A 16,641-nucleotide genomic window follows, 5' to 3' on the forward strand; every position below is an offset into this window, starting at 1 on the left:
CGTGCCGGGAGCAGCCTGGGCTCCGTGGCTCCCAGCTGCTTGGAGCCCGGGCTGGCGGTGGTGTGCTGAGCAAAATGGTTTTGCGTGCCATGCTCGGCACGCGTGCCAGGAGTTGCTGACCCCTGGGTTACAACATACTTGCACAACAGGGCATGGGGACAAGATGGGAACAAAATGGGAACCTAACAGACAAAATGGATACTTGATATCACTCATGCCAACCCACATTGCAGGCCTAAATCATACAATGTTAATATGAAACAATAAAAATCAATGCATAAATGTTAGGAATACAATATAATACAATATAAAACAGTAAAAATCAATACAAACATAACAGAACACTATTTACAATATAAAAAAGGGGCTTATTACAATGTGGGAGCATAAGAACTTAGCTTACCTAGTACGTGTAATCACTTATAAGGGATAGAGAGGGCAGAGAGAAAGTCAGAAATGGTTGAGGAAGGGGAGGGAATGCATTTTAAAAAAAAAAAGAGAGAAAAACTGGGGGTTTTGGTACAATTCTATTGACTGCATATTATGAAACAATGGTCAATCCATAGTTAAGGTTGGAGCTAGCTCAGTTTTCAGCCTCCTCCTCTATATTTTGTTTTGCTGATAAAAGACAAAATTTTAGGAAAAGAGAGAGAGTTGTGACTCTGTAAGGCAAGGACTATACAAGAAAAGATACATATTCCCATTTAGCAATCCAAAAGAAAATATTTTTACATTTTCAATGTTTATAGGCTCCTTATGACTCTGTTATTATTTCAAAACTACTTAATACAAGGTCTTCAATTTCATTTTACTTTAACGAGAAATGAGGAAGATCAGCAGCTTGCAAGATGTGTTCAAGATCTCACAAGATAGGACCTTAAGCTATTGCTTTTGGCAATTATCACAAGTTACTGGCTGCTTGACATAACTTTCAGTACTAGAAAATGGAAAACACACATATAGACAAAGACTGAAATGGAAATATTAACACATTAAGTGAATAATTCTTTTAATGTGTACTATAACATGTTTCCTTAGCCAGATGCTCACAAAATTGCTACCATTAATCAATACTACACTTTTATTAAGATGAGTTGAAAATATTCTGCAGAATTCATATGCTTCCAGCAGTACTATTCCTACCCAAAACTGTTTGCTTGATTAGTAAATAAATCATGTAGGCAGTATGGAGTTGTTTCACTCTTTCCATACTTTATTACTTTATCATCTAATCCTAGTACATATTTACTGAACTGTAAATGTATTATTCATTTGGTTGGTTTGTAGTCTGATCTCATTACTGTTATCATATTAATTCTGTAATTCATGGAATTTTAAAATATGCACAGGAACACACATACTGAATTAATCTATTGTGTAGCAATATTTTTGACCATCTTTGTTGACCTCGCAACATACTTTTAAGTAACCAAACTGAAAAAACAACTTTTGTACATTAACCATCAGCAGAATTATAATGCAACCTGAGATCTGTCCAGTATTATTGTCCCAATCAGCTACAAGACTTTCATTCTGCCACCAGCACCGAATATTTCAGTCAACAGTAATCATTTAGGGGAAATAACACCCACAAGAGCTCCCCAGGCTCAGAGGCCTCAGTCTCTATAGCAACGGCTCTCCTCCCCGTCTCTACGGCGACTCCTCCCGCCCCTTCCGGGCGGAAGTGGCCAGCCGGAAGTGGGCGGAACGCGGCGCTGGCAGGGCGGATGCGAGGCCGCAGGGGTAGCAGCGCGGGGGGCAGGGCCCGGCCGGAGCCCGCTAGGTAAGGGGGCGCGGCCGAGGCTCCTCTGCGCGTCCTCCCGGCCCTCAGCCCGTCGCTCCGGGGCAGGGGGAGCAGCGGTGCCGGCCCCCGGGGGAGGTGGCGGGAGGACTCCTCGGGGATGCCAGGCGCCGGGCGTGAAATTGTTGGCCGGTTTGTAGCTCGAGCTAGGGCAGGGCTCCGCACTGCCATAACATCCCAGCCCTGGAGCAGCTCCCTGCCCTGCTGCGTGCCCTCCCAATATTGCTGGGGCTGGTCTCCATGGAAACCTTGACCTGTGCTGTCGTGGTGCTGCTGCTCCTGGGTCTCCATGGAAACCAGCTGCAGTGGTGTGAGTGAGAGCTGCTGGGAAATAAAGCCCACCATGGGCCTGATCCAGCTTGCAGGCCTCTAAGGTAACTTCATTCACCTTGTTCCATAGCAGTAACCACCTTTATTTCTGTTTTTGACTGGCTGCTGGTGTTTGTGGTAAGTGCCCGTGTTTGATTTGCAAAGTGACTGGTCTGTGGTGAGATTAATGTGCAGGACTTTTAACACATTAGGGGAAGTCATGGGCCAGGCCCACCACGGAAACTATAACCCCCCTTTGGTATTGAGGGGTCACTAGTGATCTGTTACAGATTTCTTTGGGCAGATATTAACGAAAACAGGGACAGGAGTGGAGGTCAGAGGTCTGTAACAAAAGTGCCATGTGGGAACACCAAGCAGAGCACACCAGACAGCGCCCACTGGCCCTCAAATGAATCCAAGGAGGCAGCAAAGACTATGTGCCACTCACGGGACTGGTGACACATGCACATCTCTTGCAGGGAGAAAAAATGCCCTTACAAATAAAAAGATGTCATGTAATTGGCCTTAAAGCCTCCTGCTTTCATAATTATAATACTTGTTTAACTCTCTTTTTTTGGATTGACTTCCCCTCCCCCCGTTCCCTCTGGCTTTTAGTACCTCAGTTGTGACCATTCAAATATGACTTTTTTGCAGACAGCCCCAAGTTTCCTGAATATTTAATCTACTACTTGGACATCTGGCCTCACTACAATGGTAAGAGACGGTTCAAGTCATGTATTGTTTTGCCTGTAGACTGTTTGATGTATGAGAGACAAAAACAAAAAAATTCTTTGTTTCTGACATCTTCAGAAGTTTGGCTTTTTTTAAACACTTGTTGTTGTTGTCTTTCATGGCGGGGGGGGGGTAGGAGGGAGGTGGCCAGATACTTTTGGAGTTTGTCCTAGAATTGATATTCACAAGTTAGTATGAACAGAACACAAGAAGAACACAAACTTGCTTGTATTCTGTCTTTGACAGTGGCAAGCAGAAAGTGACTCAGAGGAATGAGTAAATTCTACACATCCAATGGAGCCCTTACATGTCCGGAGGGTTCTTCTTGATGGGTGGCTGTGACTGCCCACTGCTGCCCCCTTTTCCAAGTAGGGTGCATGCAAATCATGTCTTCCCCTCTCTCCCAGTTTTCTTACATGACTTACCCACCATTCACATTAAATCACTGGGCAGGTTCCTGGGGTAGAGAGCCTTGTTTACCAGGACAGTGCACCTCTCACAACCAAAACTCTTTGGGGTGTCTTAGCCTGCAGTCCCCTACAGCTAGTTCTCCCCTTTTGCGGTGTCCTTTAAGGTTTGCTACACAGTGTCGCAAAACTCATTCCTAGCACTAGTCTCTCCTTTAATCCTTCAGATAAACTTGAACTAGTCCCAGCCTTTCTTCTGGCATGCTTGGGCCTAGTTCATGTATCTCTTCTTCCACCCTTTCCCCAAGCCTACTCACTGTGTCAGGTACTTCAGCCTGGTTTTCTGTTACAGGGCTACTATTCTCTACCACTGCAGCACTGTTTACACCGCTTTCCCTTTACAGCCTTTCATTTTTATCCTTTAAGGGAAAGGCCTCCCAGTCTGTTTTATCCCTCTAAAGAGACTTTCCATTTCTTCCTTAAAGTGAGGACTGAAGAGGGCCCTGTTGCAGTGGGCTACATCTAAAAGCACATGGGTTCATATTGCTTGTGTTCTTATCTCAAAAATATAAATTCTTATGATTAGTCATGCCGGCTCTGTTGAATTCTGTTAAAGTCTACCTTAGTTTTAAAAAATGTTTTTTTCATACCAATGGGTTCTGCAGGCTAATGGCACAGCATTGACTTGAAAGTCAGTTTCTTATCTAAAAGCTTTAACACTTATTATTGCACGTAATTACAAATGTTACTTTAGGTGAAAGATTAAGGACAGGAAGAAGTAACTTATCTCCTTCTGTGTATTGTATAACTCTCTTGCCATAATCAATTTCTCTTCCTGTACCCTGCCACAAGGTGTAGTTGGTCTCCAGGTAGTTGTGCAGTTAATCAGTTAATTGTGAATTACCTGTAACATGTAGAAGGAACCTAGTTGATAATGAGGAAACTGCAACTTTAGAGACGAGATTTATCAAGAGACAATAGGAGTCTACTTAGAACTTTTATGATTATTGACAGAGGAAGAAAGTCTTTTTCATTAATTTTAGTGGGAGTTACGGCCCTTGGTGTTTTGCTTCTGTGGAACCCCAATCCTTAGCAGCCTAAGACTTCATTCTTCGTTCTTGAGTCTCTTGTGTGGCAAAAAAATACTCTTCCTCTTATCAAACTTCCTATTTCCAAGAGGTTGATCACTCTTATAGTATGGCTGTTGAGCATCTTCTCTCGTTGTTCTGGAGTAGCATTGACAGAAGTCTCAGGTGCACTGAAGTGAAAATAGATCCTTTAAGGCAGGGCTTTCCAGCTGGCAGCCTGTGAGTGGTTACTTTCAGCCCACAGGGATTGTTGGCATGGCTGCCAAAGTTGTTGCAGTGGCATGGCTTTCAGAACCCAGAGAATGAATGCTGCTGCTACTTGGCCCCCTGTTGAATTTGAGGACTTCATTTACTGTTGACTAAAATAAGTGGCAGGGAAAATGGGGGGAAGAATGGCAGCAGCATTCACCCGCTGGATTCCAGCGGATGCCAGTACAGTGATTCTGGCAGCCACATCAACAAACTGAAAGGGATCTTGGAGTCATAGTTGACTCCAAGACGAACATGAGCCGACAGTTTAACAAAGCCATCAACAAAGCCAATCACACCTTATCATGCATTAACAGATCAAGGGAGGTGATGCTCCCCCTCTATGCAGCATTGGTCAGGCCATAGTTGGAGTACTGTGTCCAGTTTTGGGCGCCGCACTTCAAGAGGGATGCAGAGAATCTGGAGAGGGTTCAAAGGAGGGCCACTCATATGATTAGTGGCCTCCGTGCAAGACCCTAGGAGGGGAGGTTGAGGGATCTGGATCTCTTCAGCCTTCACAAGAGACATCTGAGGGGAGACCTTGTAGCCGCCTATAAGTTTACCAAGGGAGGACAACAGAAAATTGGAGATGTGCTATTTACCAGGGCACCCCGAGGAGTAACTGGCAGTAATGGGTACAAACTAGTGGAGAGTAGATTCAGGTTAGACATTAGGAAGAAATTTTTCACAGTAAGGGTGGACAGAATCTGGAACGGGCTGCTAAGAGAGGTGGTACTATCACCCAACTTGGAGGTCTTCAAGAGGAGGGTAGGTAGACACCTGGCTGGGGTCGTCTGGCCTCGGTCCTCTTTCCTGCCTGGGGCAGGGGGTCAGACGTGATGATCCTTCGTGGTCCCTTCTGACTCGACAATCTATGAATCTATGCTGCCTCACTGCCAGAGGTGGGTCATCTGGCTCACGAGTACCCCCCTGAACTTGAGGTTACTTTTTAAAAACTGAAAATAGGGGACTTCTTTAAATCAAGAGAAAACCAGGATCCCTGCTCATAAGTCATATGCCCCAGCCCCCTAACCATTGTCATTGCTCTCTGCTCTCAGTTTGTCCACATCCTTTCTGTAGTGAGAGGCCCAAAGTGGGACACAGTACTCCAGATGTGGCCGCACCAGTGGTGAATAAAGGGGAATAATCACTTCCCTTGACCTACTGGCAATACTCCTACCAATGCAGCCCAGTATGTCATTAACGTTCTTGGCAACAAGGGCACACTGTTGGCTCTTATTCAGCTTATTATCCACTGTAACCCCCGGGTCCTTTTCTTCAGGGCTGTTGCCTAGCCAGTCAGCCCCCAACCTGTACTGCTGCATTGGATTGTTGCATCCTAAGTGCAGGACTTTACAGTTGTCCTTATTGAACCTCATGAGATTTCTTTTGGTCCAATCCTCCAATTTGTTTAGGTCTCTCTGAATCCTAACCCTACTATTTCCCCCAGCTTGGTGTCATCTATGAATCTGCAGACTTGGTGAGGGTGCACTTTATGCTGTCTTCCAGGTCATTGATGAAGATATTGAACAAAACTGGCCCCAGAACTGACCCCTGGGGCACTCCGTTTGATACCAGCTGTTAACTGGACATCAAACCATTGACTACTACCCTCTGAACCAGCCAGTTTTCCATTCATCTTACAGTTCATTCATTCAACCCATACTTTCTTAGCTTGCCTGCAAGAACGTGGTGGAAGACTGTATCAAAAGCCGTGCCAAAGTCCAGGTATATCACATCTGCGGCTCTCCCGTCATCCATAGAGCCAGTATCTTATCATAGAAGTCAATCAGGGTGGTCTGGCCTGACTTACCCTTGGTGAATTTATGCTGACTGTTCCTAATCACCTTCTTCTCCTCCAAGTGCTTAGAAATTCATTCCTTGAGGACCTGCTCCATGACTTCTCCAGCAGCTTAGGTGAAGCTGACTGTTCTGTAATACCCTGGATCCTCCTTTTTCACGGTCTTAAACATGGGCACTATGTTTGCCCTTTTTCAATTGTCTGGGACCTCTCCTAATTGCCATGAGTTTTCAAAGATGATGGCCAGTGGCTCTGCAACCACATTGACCACTCTCTTAGCATTCTCAGGTTCATCTCGTCCAGCCCCATGGATTTCTATATGTCCAGCCTTTTTAAATAGCCCCTAGCCTGTTCTTTTTCCACTGTTGGCTGCTCACCTTCTCCCCAAACTTTGCTGCCAGGTGCAGTAGTCTGGGAACTGGCCTTGTCTCTGAAGACTGAGGTGAAAAAGGTGTTGAGCACTTCAGCCTTTTCTGCATCCTCTGTCACTAGATTGCCTCCCCCATTCAGTAAGGGATCCACACTGTCCCTGGTCCTCCTCTTGTTACCGACATACTTATAGAAACCCTTCTTGTTACCCTTCACATCCCTTGCTAACTGCAACTCCAATTGCACTTTGGCCTTCCTGACTTCATCCCTGCATGCCCAAGCAATACTTTTATACTCCTCTCTAGTTGTTTGTTCAAGTTTCCACTTCTTGTAAGCTTCCTTTTTGTGATTAAGCTCACTGAAGAGTTTCCTGCTAAGCCAAGATGGTCTTCTGTCATACTTGCCAGTCTTCTTGCGCATTGGGATGGTTTGTTCATATGCTCTCAGTAAGGCTTATTTAAAGTACAGCCAGCTCTCCTGGACAACTCTCCCCATCAGACTTGCTCAGGAGAGGATTGCCTGGGAAGCCAATCAAAGTCTGCTTTTCTGAAGTCCAGAGTCTTACTCTTCTGCTCTCCTTCCTTTCTTTCTTCAGGATGCTGAATTCAATCATCTCGTGGTCACTGCTGACCATATTGCCATCCATTACTATATTCCCCACCACTTCTTCCGTGTTTGCAAGCAGCAGGTCAAGAAGAGCACGGCCCCTAGTTGGCCACTCCATCACTTCCACCTTGAAGCTGTCCCCAACACTCTCCAGAAACTTCCTGGATTGCCTGTGCACTGCTGTATTGTCCTCCTAGCAGATGACAGGGTGATTGAAGTTCCCATTGAGAACCAGGACCTGTGAAACTTCCACCGGGTGTTTGAAGAAAGCCTCATCCACTTCCTCCTGATCTGATGGTCCATGGCAGACCCCCACCACAACATCACCTTTGTTGTGATCACCTCTGCTCTGACCCTAACCCAGAGACTTTCAACAGGCCTATCTCCAGTTTTATACTGGAGCTCTGAGCAATCATATGGCTTTTTTACATAAAGTGCAACTCCTCCTTTTCTCCCTTGCCTCTTCTTTCTGAACAGTTTATACCCATCCATGACAGTGCTCCAGTCATGCAAGTTATCCCACTAAGTCTCTGTTATTCCAATCATGTCATAGTTCTGTGACTGTGCAAGGACTTCCAATTCTTCCTCCTTGTTTCCCAGGCTGTGGGATATTGTAAACAAGTTTCAGGTTTTTGGAGTTCAGTATAGGGTCATGGATTTGACATATATCTCAGCCCAGTTTGGGAATCTTGAATGGTGGGCTGAATTTTGCCTGAGCTCAGTTCTTGGCCTCCACGCTGCTTTTATGTCTGAGAAAGGAGGAGTGATTTGAAGCTCCTAAGTGGCTCCATGTTGATCAGAGAAGAATAACATGTGGGGAAAGTTGAGGTTGTCATCATAGATTTCACAGACATTAGGGCTGGAAGGGACCTCGGAAGATCATCAAGTCTAGCCCCCTGCCCCAGGGGCAGAAAGTCAGCCGGGGTCATAGGATCCCAGCAAGATAAGCATCCGAATTTCTCTTGAAGACATTCAGTGTAGGTGCTTGAACCACCTCCGGTGGCAGGCTGTTCCAGAGCTGGGGGGCTTGGACAGTAAAGAAATTCTTCCTTATGTCCAGCCTGAAACAGTCTTGCAGTAGTTTATAACCGTTCGACCTCGTCATCCCTTAGGGCGCTCTGGTGAACAAACGTTCCCCCAGATACTGGTGGTCACCCCGATAAACTTATAGGTGGCCTTCAGATCACCCCTGAGCCTGCGCTTTTCCAGGCTAAAGAGCCCCATAGCTCTCAGCCTGTCATCGTACGGTCTGTTTTCCTGACCTCTGATCATGCGCGTGGCTCTTCTCTGGACTCTCTCAAGCTTCTCCACATCCTTTTTGAATTGTGGAGCCCAAAACTGGATGCAGTACTCCAGCTGCGGCCTCACCAAGGCCAAGTACAATGGGAGAATGACGTCCTGGGATTTGCTTGAGAAGCATCTATGGATGCAAGCCAGCGTTTTGCTCGCTTTACTAGCCGCAGCATCACATTGAAGGCTCATGTTCATCTTGTGGTCTTCATATCTTGGCATGATAATCTATTTAATAGCTTCTCTTCAATAGCAGTGGCTTTTGTTTTGATTGCTTTCTTCTTTACAGGGCATTCTGCTTTAACCCCTGGTTGCAATCAGACAGCCCCACTTTCTCCTTGTTACTGCTCATCTGTGATACAGCAGATAGAAACGTGCAGTGATGTAGGAGATGTTCTAAGTATCATCAGCCAGCGTGAAAGCAGAGAATATTCTTTTCTACTTGGTACATTCAGTTGGTTTGAGTTAAAGCTTCTGCATACTCTATTTACCAATGGACTGCATAAATCAGTTAAATCTAAACTACTGTAGAAACATTCTGTCGTGGAATTGATTATTGTTAATGAAGTCAAATGAGGTTCTGAATCTGTGTGAAAGTTCTGAATGGTAACTTTGTCATTTAACATGCTTTAAGGAAGTTATTTTAATTCTTACAGCAACAAGCTTTAGAACTGGCATTGGACCGTGCAGAGGTAAGGAGCAGCTAAGTTGTCTGTTACCATGAAAACAATGTTATCCTTTAAGAAATGGCTGTTTGCAGCATTTTGTGCATTTATTTGTATAAAAGTACATTTTTATAAATAAAACCTATGACATTAGAGTTGCAAAATTGCCACTACAGTTTTGAAATCAGGCACAAAACCAACTTTTCCGTTGTTCCCCATGATGAAAACAGGTCAGGCTTTAGTTCCTCTTTTCTGAAAACAAAATTATATGCCTTGAACTAACAGACCTTTATGGGCTGCAAATCTTAAGAGTCTACAGGAATGTGTAACAAAACCTTGAGTAGCTATTGAGATCATACCAAATGAAAACCAACAAAGCAAGCAGTTCATATTTTCACATCTGCACTAACATAACATGCAATGTTGAGCTTGACTATACCAGGAAATAGGGTGTGGGAGTGGAAGGGATCTTGTCTCCACTAAAATTACATGTTGTTTAATAATTTAGTTTCCAGGGCACTAGATGTCGGATTTTATTGTTTACCTAAAGAAACTCCTACAAAACAAGGGCAGTATTTAATCAGTCACTTCTATTAATTAAAGCTGCTGTATGTTTGCAGTTATTTTTTGCTTTATTAGCTTCACATGGGTGAAGCAAAAACAGAAGAAGTCCTCCCCCCACCTTTTTTAAAAGTAAATAAAGATGGTTGTACTCATAGGGACTAAGTTGTAAAAGTTGCAAGTTGTTGCACTTGCAATTGGTTATGAAGGAAAGAATGGTTAAAAGAAAGTTTTAAAATTTCACTTGAAGTCATAGTACCATAGATATATGTTGTTGGACATGATTTCTGAATTTTTGAACCAAGTCATGAAAGTTATTATGAACTGTAGCACTTCATTTTAGTTGGAATGAAAGCTACTGCTTAACTTGTAGCTAATAGAGGGAGTAATGTATCTAAGTAAATACCTCCCACATAGACTGTTTTGTAACAAGAAAAATTTGTCCATTTGAAAAACTATATTTTGAGTCTCTTGTTAGGTGTGCAGTATAAAACAACTCCTGTAATATTCTAAGTTCGTTTTAGTGATAGAAAGGCCCTTCAGTGTACAAGTCACTGTACAAAAAAAAAAACCTCTTGTTTTTTCTCATATAGTATATCATTGAAAGTGCCCGTCAGAGACCTCCCAAACGAAAATATTTATCCAGTGGAAGGTAGTAATTTTTCAATATATATCTTTTTTTCTTTCTTTCTTTATTTAACATAAATCTATTTAACATTTATTTAACCTGCTTTTTATGTTAATATCTTTCTTAATTTCAGAAAATCTGTGTTTCAAAAGCTGTATGATTTGTATATAGAAGAATGTGAAAAAGAGCCTGAGATAAAGGTAAGTGGAATTTACTTGTTAAGCCGCCATTCAGAGCTTTACAAATGGGTAGGCTTAGCAAATTGTTTTGAAGCAAGGGGCAGGCAGCAAAACATAGAAAATTAGGGTTGGAAGGGACCTCAGGAGGTCATCTAGTCCAACCCCCTACTCAGAGCAGGACCATCTCCACCTATATCATTCCAGCCAAAGCTTTGTCTAGCTGGGTCTTGAAAACCTCTCATGATGGAGATTGCACCACATCTCTGGGTAACCTATTCCAACATTTTACTACCCTCCAAGTGAGAAAATTCTTTTGACTATCATATCTAAACTTCCCTTGCTGCAACTTGAGACAGTTGCTCCTTGTTCTGTCATCTGCCACCACTGAGAACAGTAGTTAAATCTAGAGGTGCACCGACAGATTTTTTTGGGCCGATACCAATGGCTAATTTTTTAAGGTGCCATATTGGCCAATACCAGTCCGATTCCGATATGCAGCCAGGCAGCTTAGAGACCAGCGTCAGGCTGGTAAGTCTGGTGTGGGAAAAGGGGGGAAGGGGTGTTTGGGTGGCAGATCAAGGCCCTGTGATGAGGAAGGGAGTGGGGCTGGGGCAGGTGGTGCACAGTCAGGGCGGGGCAGGACACGGGACAGAGCCGTGAGTAGCTCGTCTGGGTCGTGTGGCAGGGGGGAGGTGGAGGGGGTCTTCTACCCTGCATGCACCCTGGGAGGGCATGGGGAGGGGCATGTGCCCCCAGATCTGAACGTGGGGTGAGGGCAGGCTGCCGCTGCAGGCTGGAGCCGAGAGCGCCAGGCTGTTCCTGGTGGGGGGACTGGGCCTGGCTGAGCTCAGGGCGGGTGGTGGTGCTAGGAGAGGGCTGCAGGGGGGTGTGGGGTGGGGCTGCAGCCACACCAAAATTTGCTGTAGTGTGGCCCACCTGTGCACAGATCCAGGGACCCCCTCCCCTGCCCCATGCCCTCCTGGGGTGCGCAAAGCAGCGAGAGCCACCCCCTGCATCCCTCAGACAAGCTGGTTACGGCTCCTTCATGCACCCTGCCCCAGCCGTGCAGCACCTGTCCCTGCCCCACTCTCTCCCTCACCGCAGGGGCCTCAATCTGCCACCCCTCCCCACCCCCCACCAGACTTACCAGCCAGATGCTGCTCTCCAAACTGCCAGGCTGCGTTCCTCGGCACGTACATACTGCGGCTGTGCACGTGCACGGGGCATTTATCAGCCATATTATCGGCCATATCAGGCAAAAAAAAGGCGATGTCCAGTGCTGTCAATTTTCCCTATATTGGTGCCAATCTGATATGGGACTGATATATTGGTGCACCTCCTAGTTAAGATTCTGTTACTTCTGAGGGAGTGAATAGCACTGAAAAAAAGACTTACAAAGGGTAAGTTTGTAACCCACAATCATAGTGCAGTTCAACATGAAATAGAAATTAATGAGACTAGGCTAGGAACTAATTAGTTACCTTAGTTTATTTTTTAAGAAGACAGAGTAGAATTTCAACAAGAAAACAGTTGTGCTGTTGTGCACCTATTTTTAATAGCAAATGAACCACTCTGCTGTGCAGTAAAGTACATCATACTCTGTTTAATGGTGTAAGCTTAGGGCTTTAAAAGGTTATGCAGTTGCTTGAATTTAATATAAACAGTTGGTGCTTAGCAGGTTCACAGCATTGTCAGTGCTGAGATACTGGCAGCCCTGAAACTGACTAGCTTTGCTCTGCTGTCAGTAAAGAAATAGACTTATCCATCTTTGACCCTGTTCTGTATTAAATTATCATTTTTGTTCCTGAAATAATTAGCGCATTGCATTGTTGTTAGATGGTGCTATGTGCAGGGTTTGAAATACAGGGATGAGAGTCCCCGGCCTGCCCCGTTCCGCTCCTTTCTAAGCAGCTCAGGTGGCAGCGGCGATGGCTTCTTCTGGCTTCCAGTTGCTACCACCGCAGACACCTTCCCCCAGCTCCCCAAAAGAGTCTGAGTGTAATTTGAACCCCGGCTATGTGAAGCACTTTTCTAAACCAAGCAAAGATTCTCATTCCGGCCTTTTTATTTTAATATAGTGTATATACGATAAAAATCAATTTATAACCAGTGAGTTTAACTGTCAGTCCACTAAATCAGAAGCCTTGTAGTTTTGTAGGAAAATGCGGAGGGAACTGCATTACTGCACCCATGGGGTGGGCAGAATGCGGTGAAGGAAGAACTACAGGACTGGGATTTTGTGATCACAGAGTACCCGTTTTGTGTTTTTTAGTGGTAGTTGTTCTGCTTTGTGCTGTTTTTCAAGTACTTTGTTGTAGCTGATACTGTCTTTCCATCACAAATGTGTGTGTGAAGGTTTCAGTCATAGTTCTTAATTGTGTTACCTCAGCCGCTCACCATCAAAAAGTGGAAATTTAGCCATATTACTAGGGAAGAGTACAAGACTATCACACAGGCACACAGGAAGAAAATCAGGATGGTTTGCAATGTAACTAGCAAGGATTCTATAAATCAGTCAGAAGTAAAAGGAAGACTAAGGAATGTGCAGGTCCCTTACTGAATGCAGAAGACAATCTAGTAATGGAGAAGGCTAAAGTAATTTATGCATATTTTACTTTAGTCTTCATTGATAACATTGGCTACCGGAAAATGAGTGTAGTAGACAGCCAGGATGGGGGAAGAGATAAATAGCTTTGAGTAGTGAAAGAACAGGTTAGGGATTGGAGAGGTTGGAGGTTTTCAAGTTGACAGAGCCAGACAGGATGCCTTCTTAGCGTAATGGATAATTTGGCTGAAGCAGTTTTAAATCCATTGACCGTCATGTTTGAGAACTCGTGGAGTTTAGGTGAGGTCCCAGATGACTGGAGAACAGGCGAATATAATGCTCATCTTTAAGACATGGAAAAAGGAGGAACTATGAATTATAGACTAGTTAGTCTGACAGTACTAAGAAAGATTATGGAGCTGGTCATCTTTCTAAATATGCCGAGGAGCACAAAGTGATCAGGAACTGTTAGCTTCAGTTTATCAAAAACATGCAATTGGAGTTGCAGCTAGTAAGGGACGTGAAGGGTAACAAGAAAGGTTTCTACAAGTATGTTGGTAGCAAGAGGAGGATCAGGGAAAGTGTGGGTCCCTTGCTGAATGTGGGAGGCAACCTTGTGACAGAGGATGCGGAAAAGGCTAAAATGCTCAATGCCTTTTTTGCCTCAGTCTTCACAGGCAAGGTCAGCTCCCAGGAAGCACAGTTTGGGGAGATGGTGAGCAGACGTCAGTGGTAAAAGAACAGGTTAGGAACTACTTAGAAAAGCTGGACATGTGTAAGTCCATGGAGCAGATGAAATGCACCCAAGGGTGCTGGGTGCTGTGATTGCAGAGCCATTGCCCATCATCTTTGGAAATTCATGGCAATCAGGAGAGGTCCCAGATGATTGGAAAAAGGCAAACATAGTGCTGAAATTTAAGAAAGGGAAAAAGGAGAATAACAGAGGCTGACAGACCAGTCAGCCTCACCTCAGTCCCTGGAAAAATCATGGAGCAGATCCTGAAGGAATCTATTTCTAAACACTTGGAGGAGGAAAACATGATCAGGAATAGTCAGCATGTATTCACCAGGGGCAAGTCATGCCTAACCAACCTGTTTGCCTTCTATGATGAGATGACTGGCTCTGTGGATGTGGGGAGACTGGTGGATGTGATGTTCCTTGATTTCAGCAAGGTTTTTGGTATGGTCTCCTAGAACATTCTTGCAGGGAAGCTGAGGAAGTATGGGCTGGATGAATGGACTGTCAGGTGAATAGAAAACTGGCTGGAGCATCAGGCTCAGAGAGTAGTAATCAATGGCTTGGTGTGTCTGGTTGGCAGCTTGTATCAAATGGAGTGCCCCAGGGGTTGGTCCTGGGGCTGGTTTTGTTCAGTGTCTTCATCAAGAACCTGGAAGATGGCATAGAATGTACCCTCAGCAAATTTGCAAATGACACCAAGCTGGGGGGAGTAGTAGATACACTGGAGGGTAGTGCTAGGATCCAGAGTGACCTAGACAAATTAGAAGATTGTGCCAAAAGGGGTCTCTTGAGGTTCAACAAGGACAAGAGCAAAGTCCTGAGGACAGAACAATCCCTTGCCTTGGTACAGACTGGGGGCTCACTGGCTGGGCAGCTGGTCTGCAGAAAAGGACCTGGCAGTTATAGTGAACAATAAGCTGAATAAGAGCCAACAGTGTGCCCTTATTGCAAAGAAGGCTAATGGCATACTGGGCTGCCTTGGTAGGTATGTTGCCAGTAGGTCACAGGAAGTGATTCTACCCCTCTATTCAGCACTGGTGAGGCTACATTTGGAGTACTGGGTTCAGTTTTGGGATCCTCACTACAGAAGGGATGTGGACAAATTGGAGAGAGTCTGGCAGAGGGTGACAAAATGGTAAAGGGACTGGGGGACATGACTTGTGAGGAAAGACTAAGGGAACTGGGTGTATTTAGTCTAAAGAGAAGCCTGAGAGGGGACTTAGTAGCAGCCTTCAACTATCTGAAGTGGGGTTTAAAAGAGGATGGAGCTAGACTTTGCAGTGGTGGCAGATGAAAGAACAAGGAACAACGGTCTCAAATTGCAGCAAGGGAAGTTTAGGTTAGATATTAGGAAGAATTTTTTCACTAGGAGGGTAGTAAAACACTGGAACAGATTACCCGTCCTTGGAGGTTTTCAGATCCCAGCTAGGCAGAGTTTTGGCTGGCATGATCTAGTTGCGGATGGTCCTGCTTTGAGCAGGGGGTTGGACTAGATAACCTCCTGAGGTCTTTTCCAACCCTAACTTTCTATGATTCTATGCCTGACCAGCTTGATTTCCTTCTATGACAAGGTGGTAGGCTCAGTAGATAGTGAAAGAGCAGTATAGATGTGACTTACCTTAACTTGAGTAAATTGTTTTACATTGTTTCCCATGACACTCTATTTCACAAGCTAAGGAAATAAGGACTAGGTCAAAGTACTCTAAGATGGATACACAAGTGGTTGGATCACAGAGCTCAACAAGTAGCCATCAGTGGCTCAATGTCTGCTTGGGAGAAGGTATTGAGGGGTTCCTCAAGGGTCTTTCCTGGGTCCAGTATTGTTTAATGTTTTCATAATCAATTTGGAGGATGGGATTAAGTACTTAGTTAAGATATTTGCAGATGATCCAAGTTGGGTGGAGTTGCAGACATTCTGGAGGGTAGGGTTAGGATTCAGAATGACCTTGGTAAACTGGAGAAATGGCCCAAAATCAATTGAAAGGAATTCAACAAGGACAGCTTCAAAGTTGTGCACATAGTGATGGCATAATTGCATATGCAAATACAGACTGGGGGAGGATTAACTAGGCTACAGTACTGCAGAAAAGGACCTAGGAGTTACAGCAGATCATAAGCTGAATACAAGACAGCAGCATGCTTTTACTTCAAAAACAGACAACAGCATAATGGCCTGTATTAATAGAAGCATCACTTGCAAGTCAAGGGAAGTGGTTCTCCCACTATATTTGGCACTGATGAGGCCTCAACTGGAGTACTGTGTCTAGTTTTGGGTCCTGCATTTCAACAAAGATAGGGACAAACTGAGAGTTTAGTAGAGAGTCTGAGAAACGTGACTTAGGAGGACAAGCTGAAAGAACTAGAGTTACTTGAGTTTGGAGAAGAGAAGAGAAAACTATGGGGGGATTTGATAAGTCTTCAAGTGAAATGTAGGTATTTGACTGTTCAACATCTTCATCAGTGACTTGAACGAGGGGGTAAAAAGCACCCTGTTCAAATTCGCAGACGATACTAAGATGTGGGGGGAAGTGGGCACGCTAGAAGGGAGGAATAGGCTGCAATCGGACCTAGACAGGTTACAGGGGTGGGCGGATGAAATCAGGATGGTTTTCAACACTGACAAGTGCAAGGTACTGCACCTGGGGGGGGGGGGGAGCCGCGGAGATACAAAC

General features: G+C 44.7%; 1 protein-coding gene across 16 annotated transcripts in view; it reads left to right on the forward strand.

Moving 5' to 3' along the window:
* Positions 1-446: 446 nt before the first annotated feature.
* SUPT20H (SPT20 homolog, SAGA complex component) overlaps positions 447-16,641 on the forward strand; it is a 65,289-nt gene continuing 49,094 nt past the window's right edge. For 8 of the 16 annotated variants that reach the window (XM_025209801.1, XM_025209804.1, XM_025209807.1 and 5 more), the window contains exons 1-5: positions 448-1,783; positions 2,765-2,824; positions 9,309-9,344; positions 10,472-10,530; positions 10,640-10,706. In XM_025209801.1, the coding sequence (XP_025065586.1) occupies positions 2,822-2,824; positions 9,309-9,344; positions 10,472-10,530; positions 10,640-10,706 (165 nt within the window). In that variant the 5' untranslated portion in view covers positions 448-1,783; positions 2,765-2,821. Of the gene's footprint in view, positions 1,784-1,848; positions 2,176-2,764; positions 2,825-9,308; positions 9,345-10,471; positions 10,531-10,639; positions 10,707-16,641 lie in introns of those variants that run through there. The other 8 variants (XM_006028381.3, XM_014522148.2, XM_014522147.2 and 5 more) reach the window with 4 other exon arrangements.

Source organism: Alligator sinensis, unplaced genomic scaffold (genome assembly GCF_000455745.1).
Source record: "Alligator sinensis unplaced genomic scaffold, ASM45574v1 scaffold413_1, whole genome shotgun sequence".
In the NCBI taxonomy this organism is placed as follows: Eukaryota; Metazoa; Chordata; order Crocodylia; family Alligatoridae; genus Alligator; species Alligator sinensis.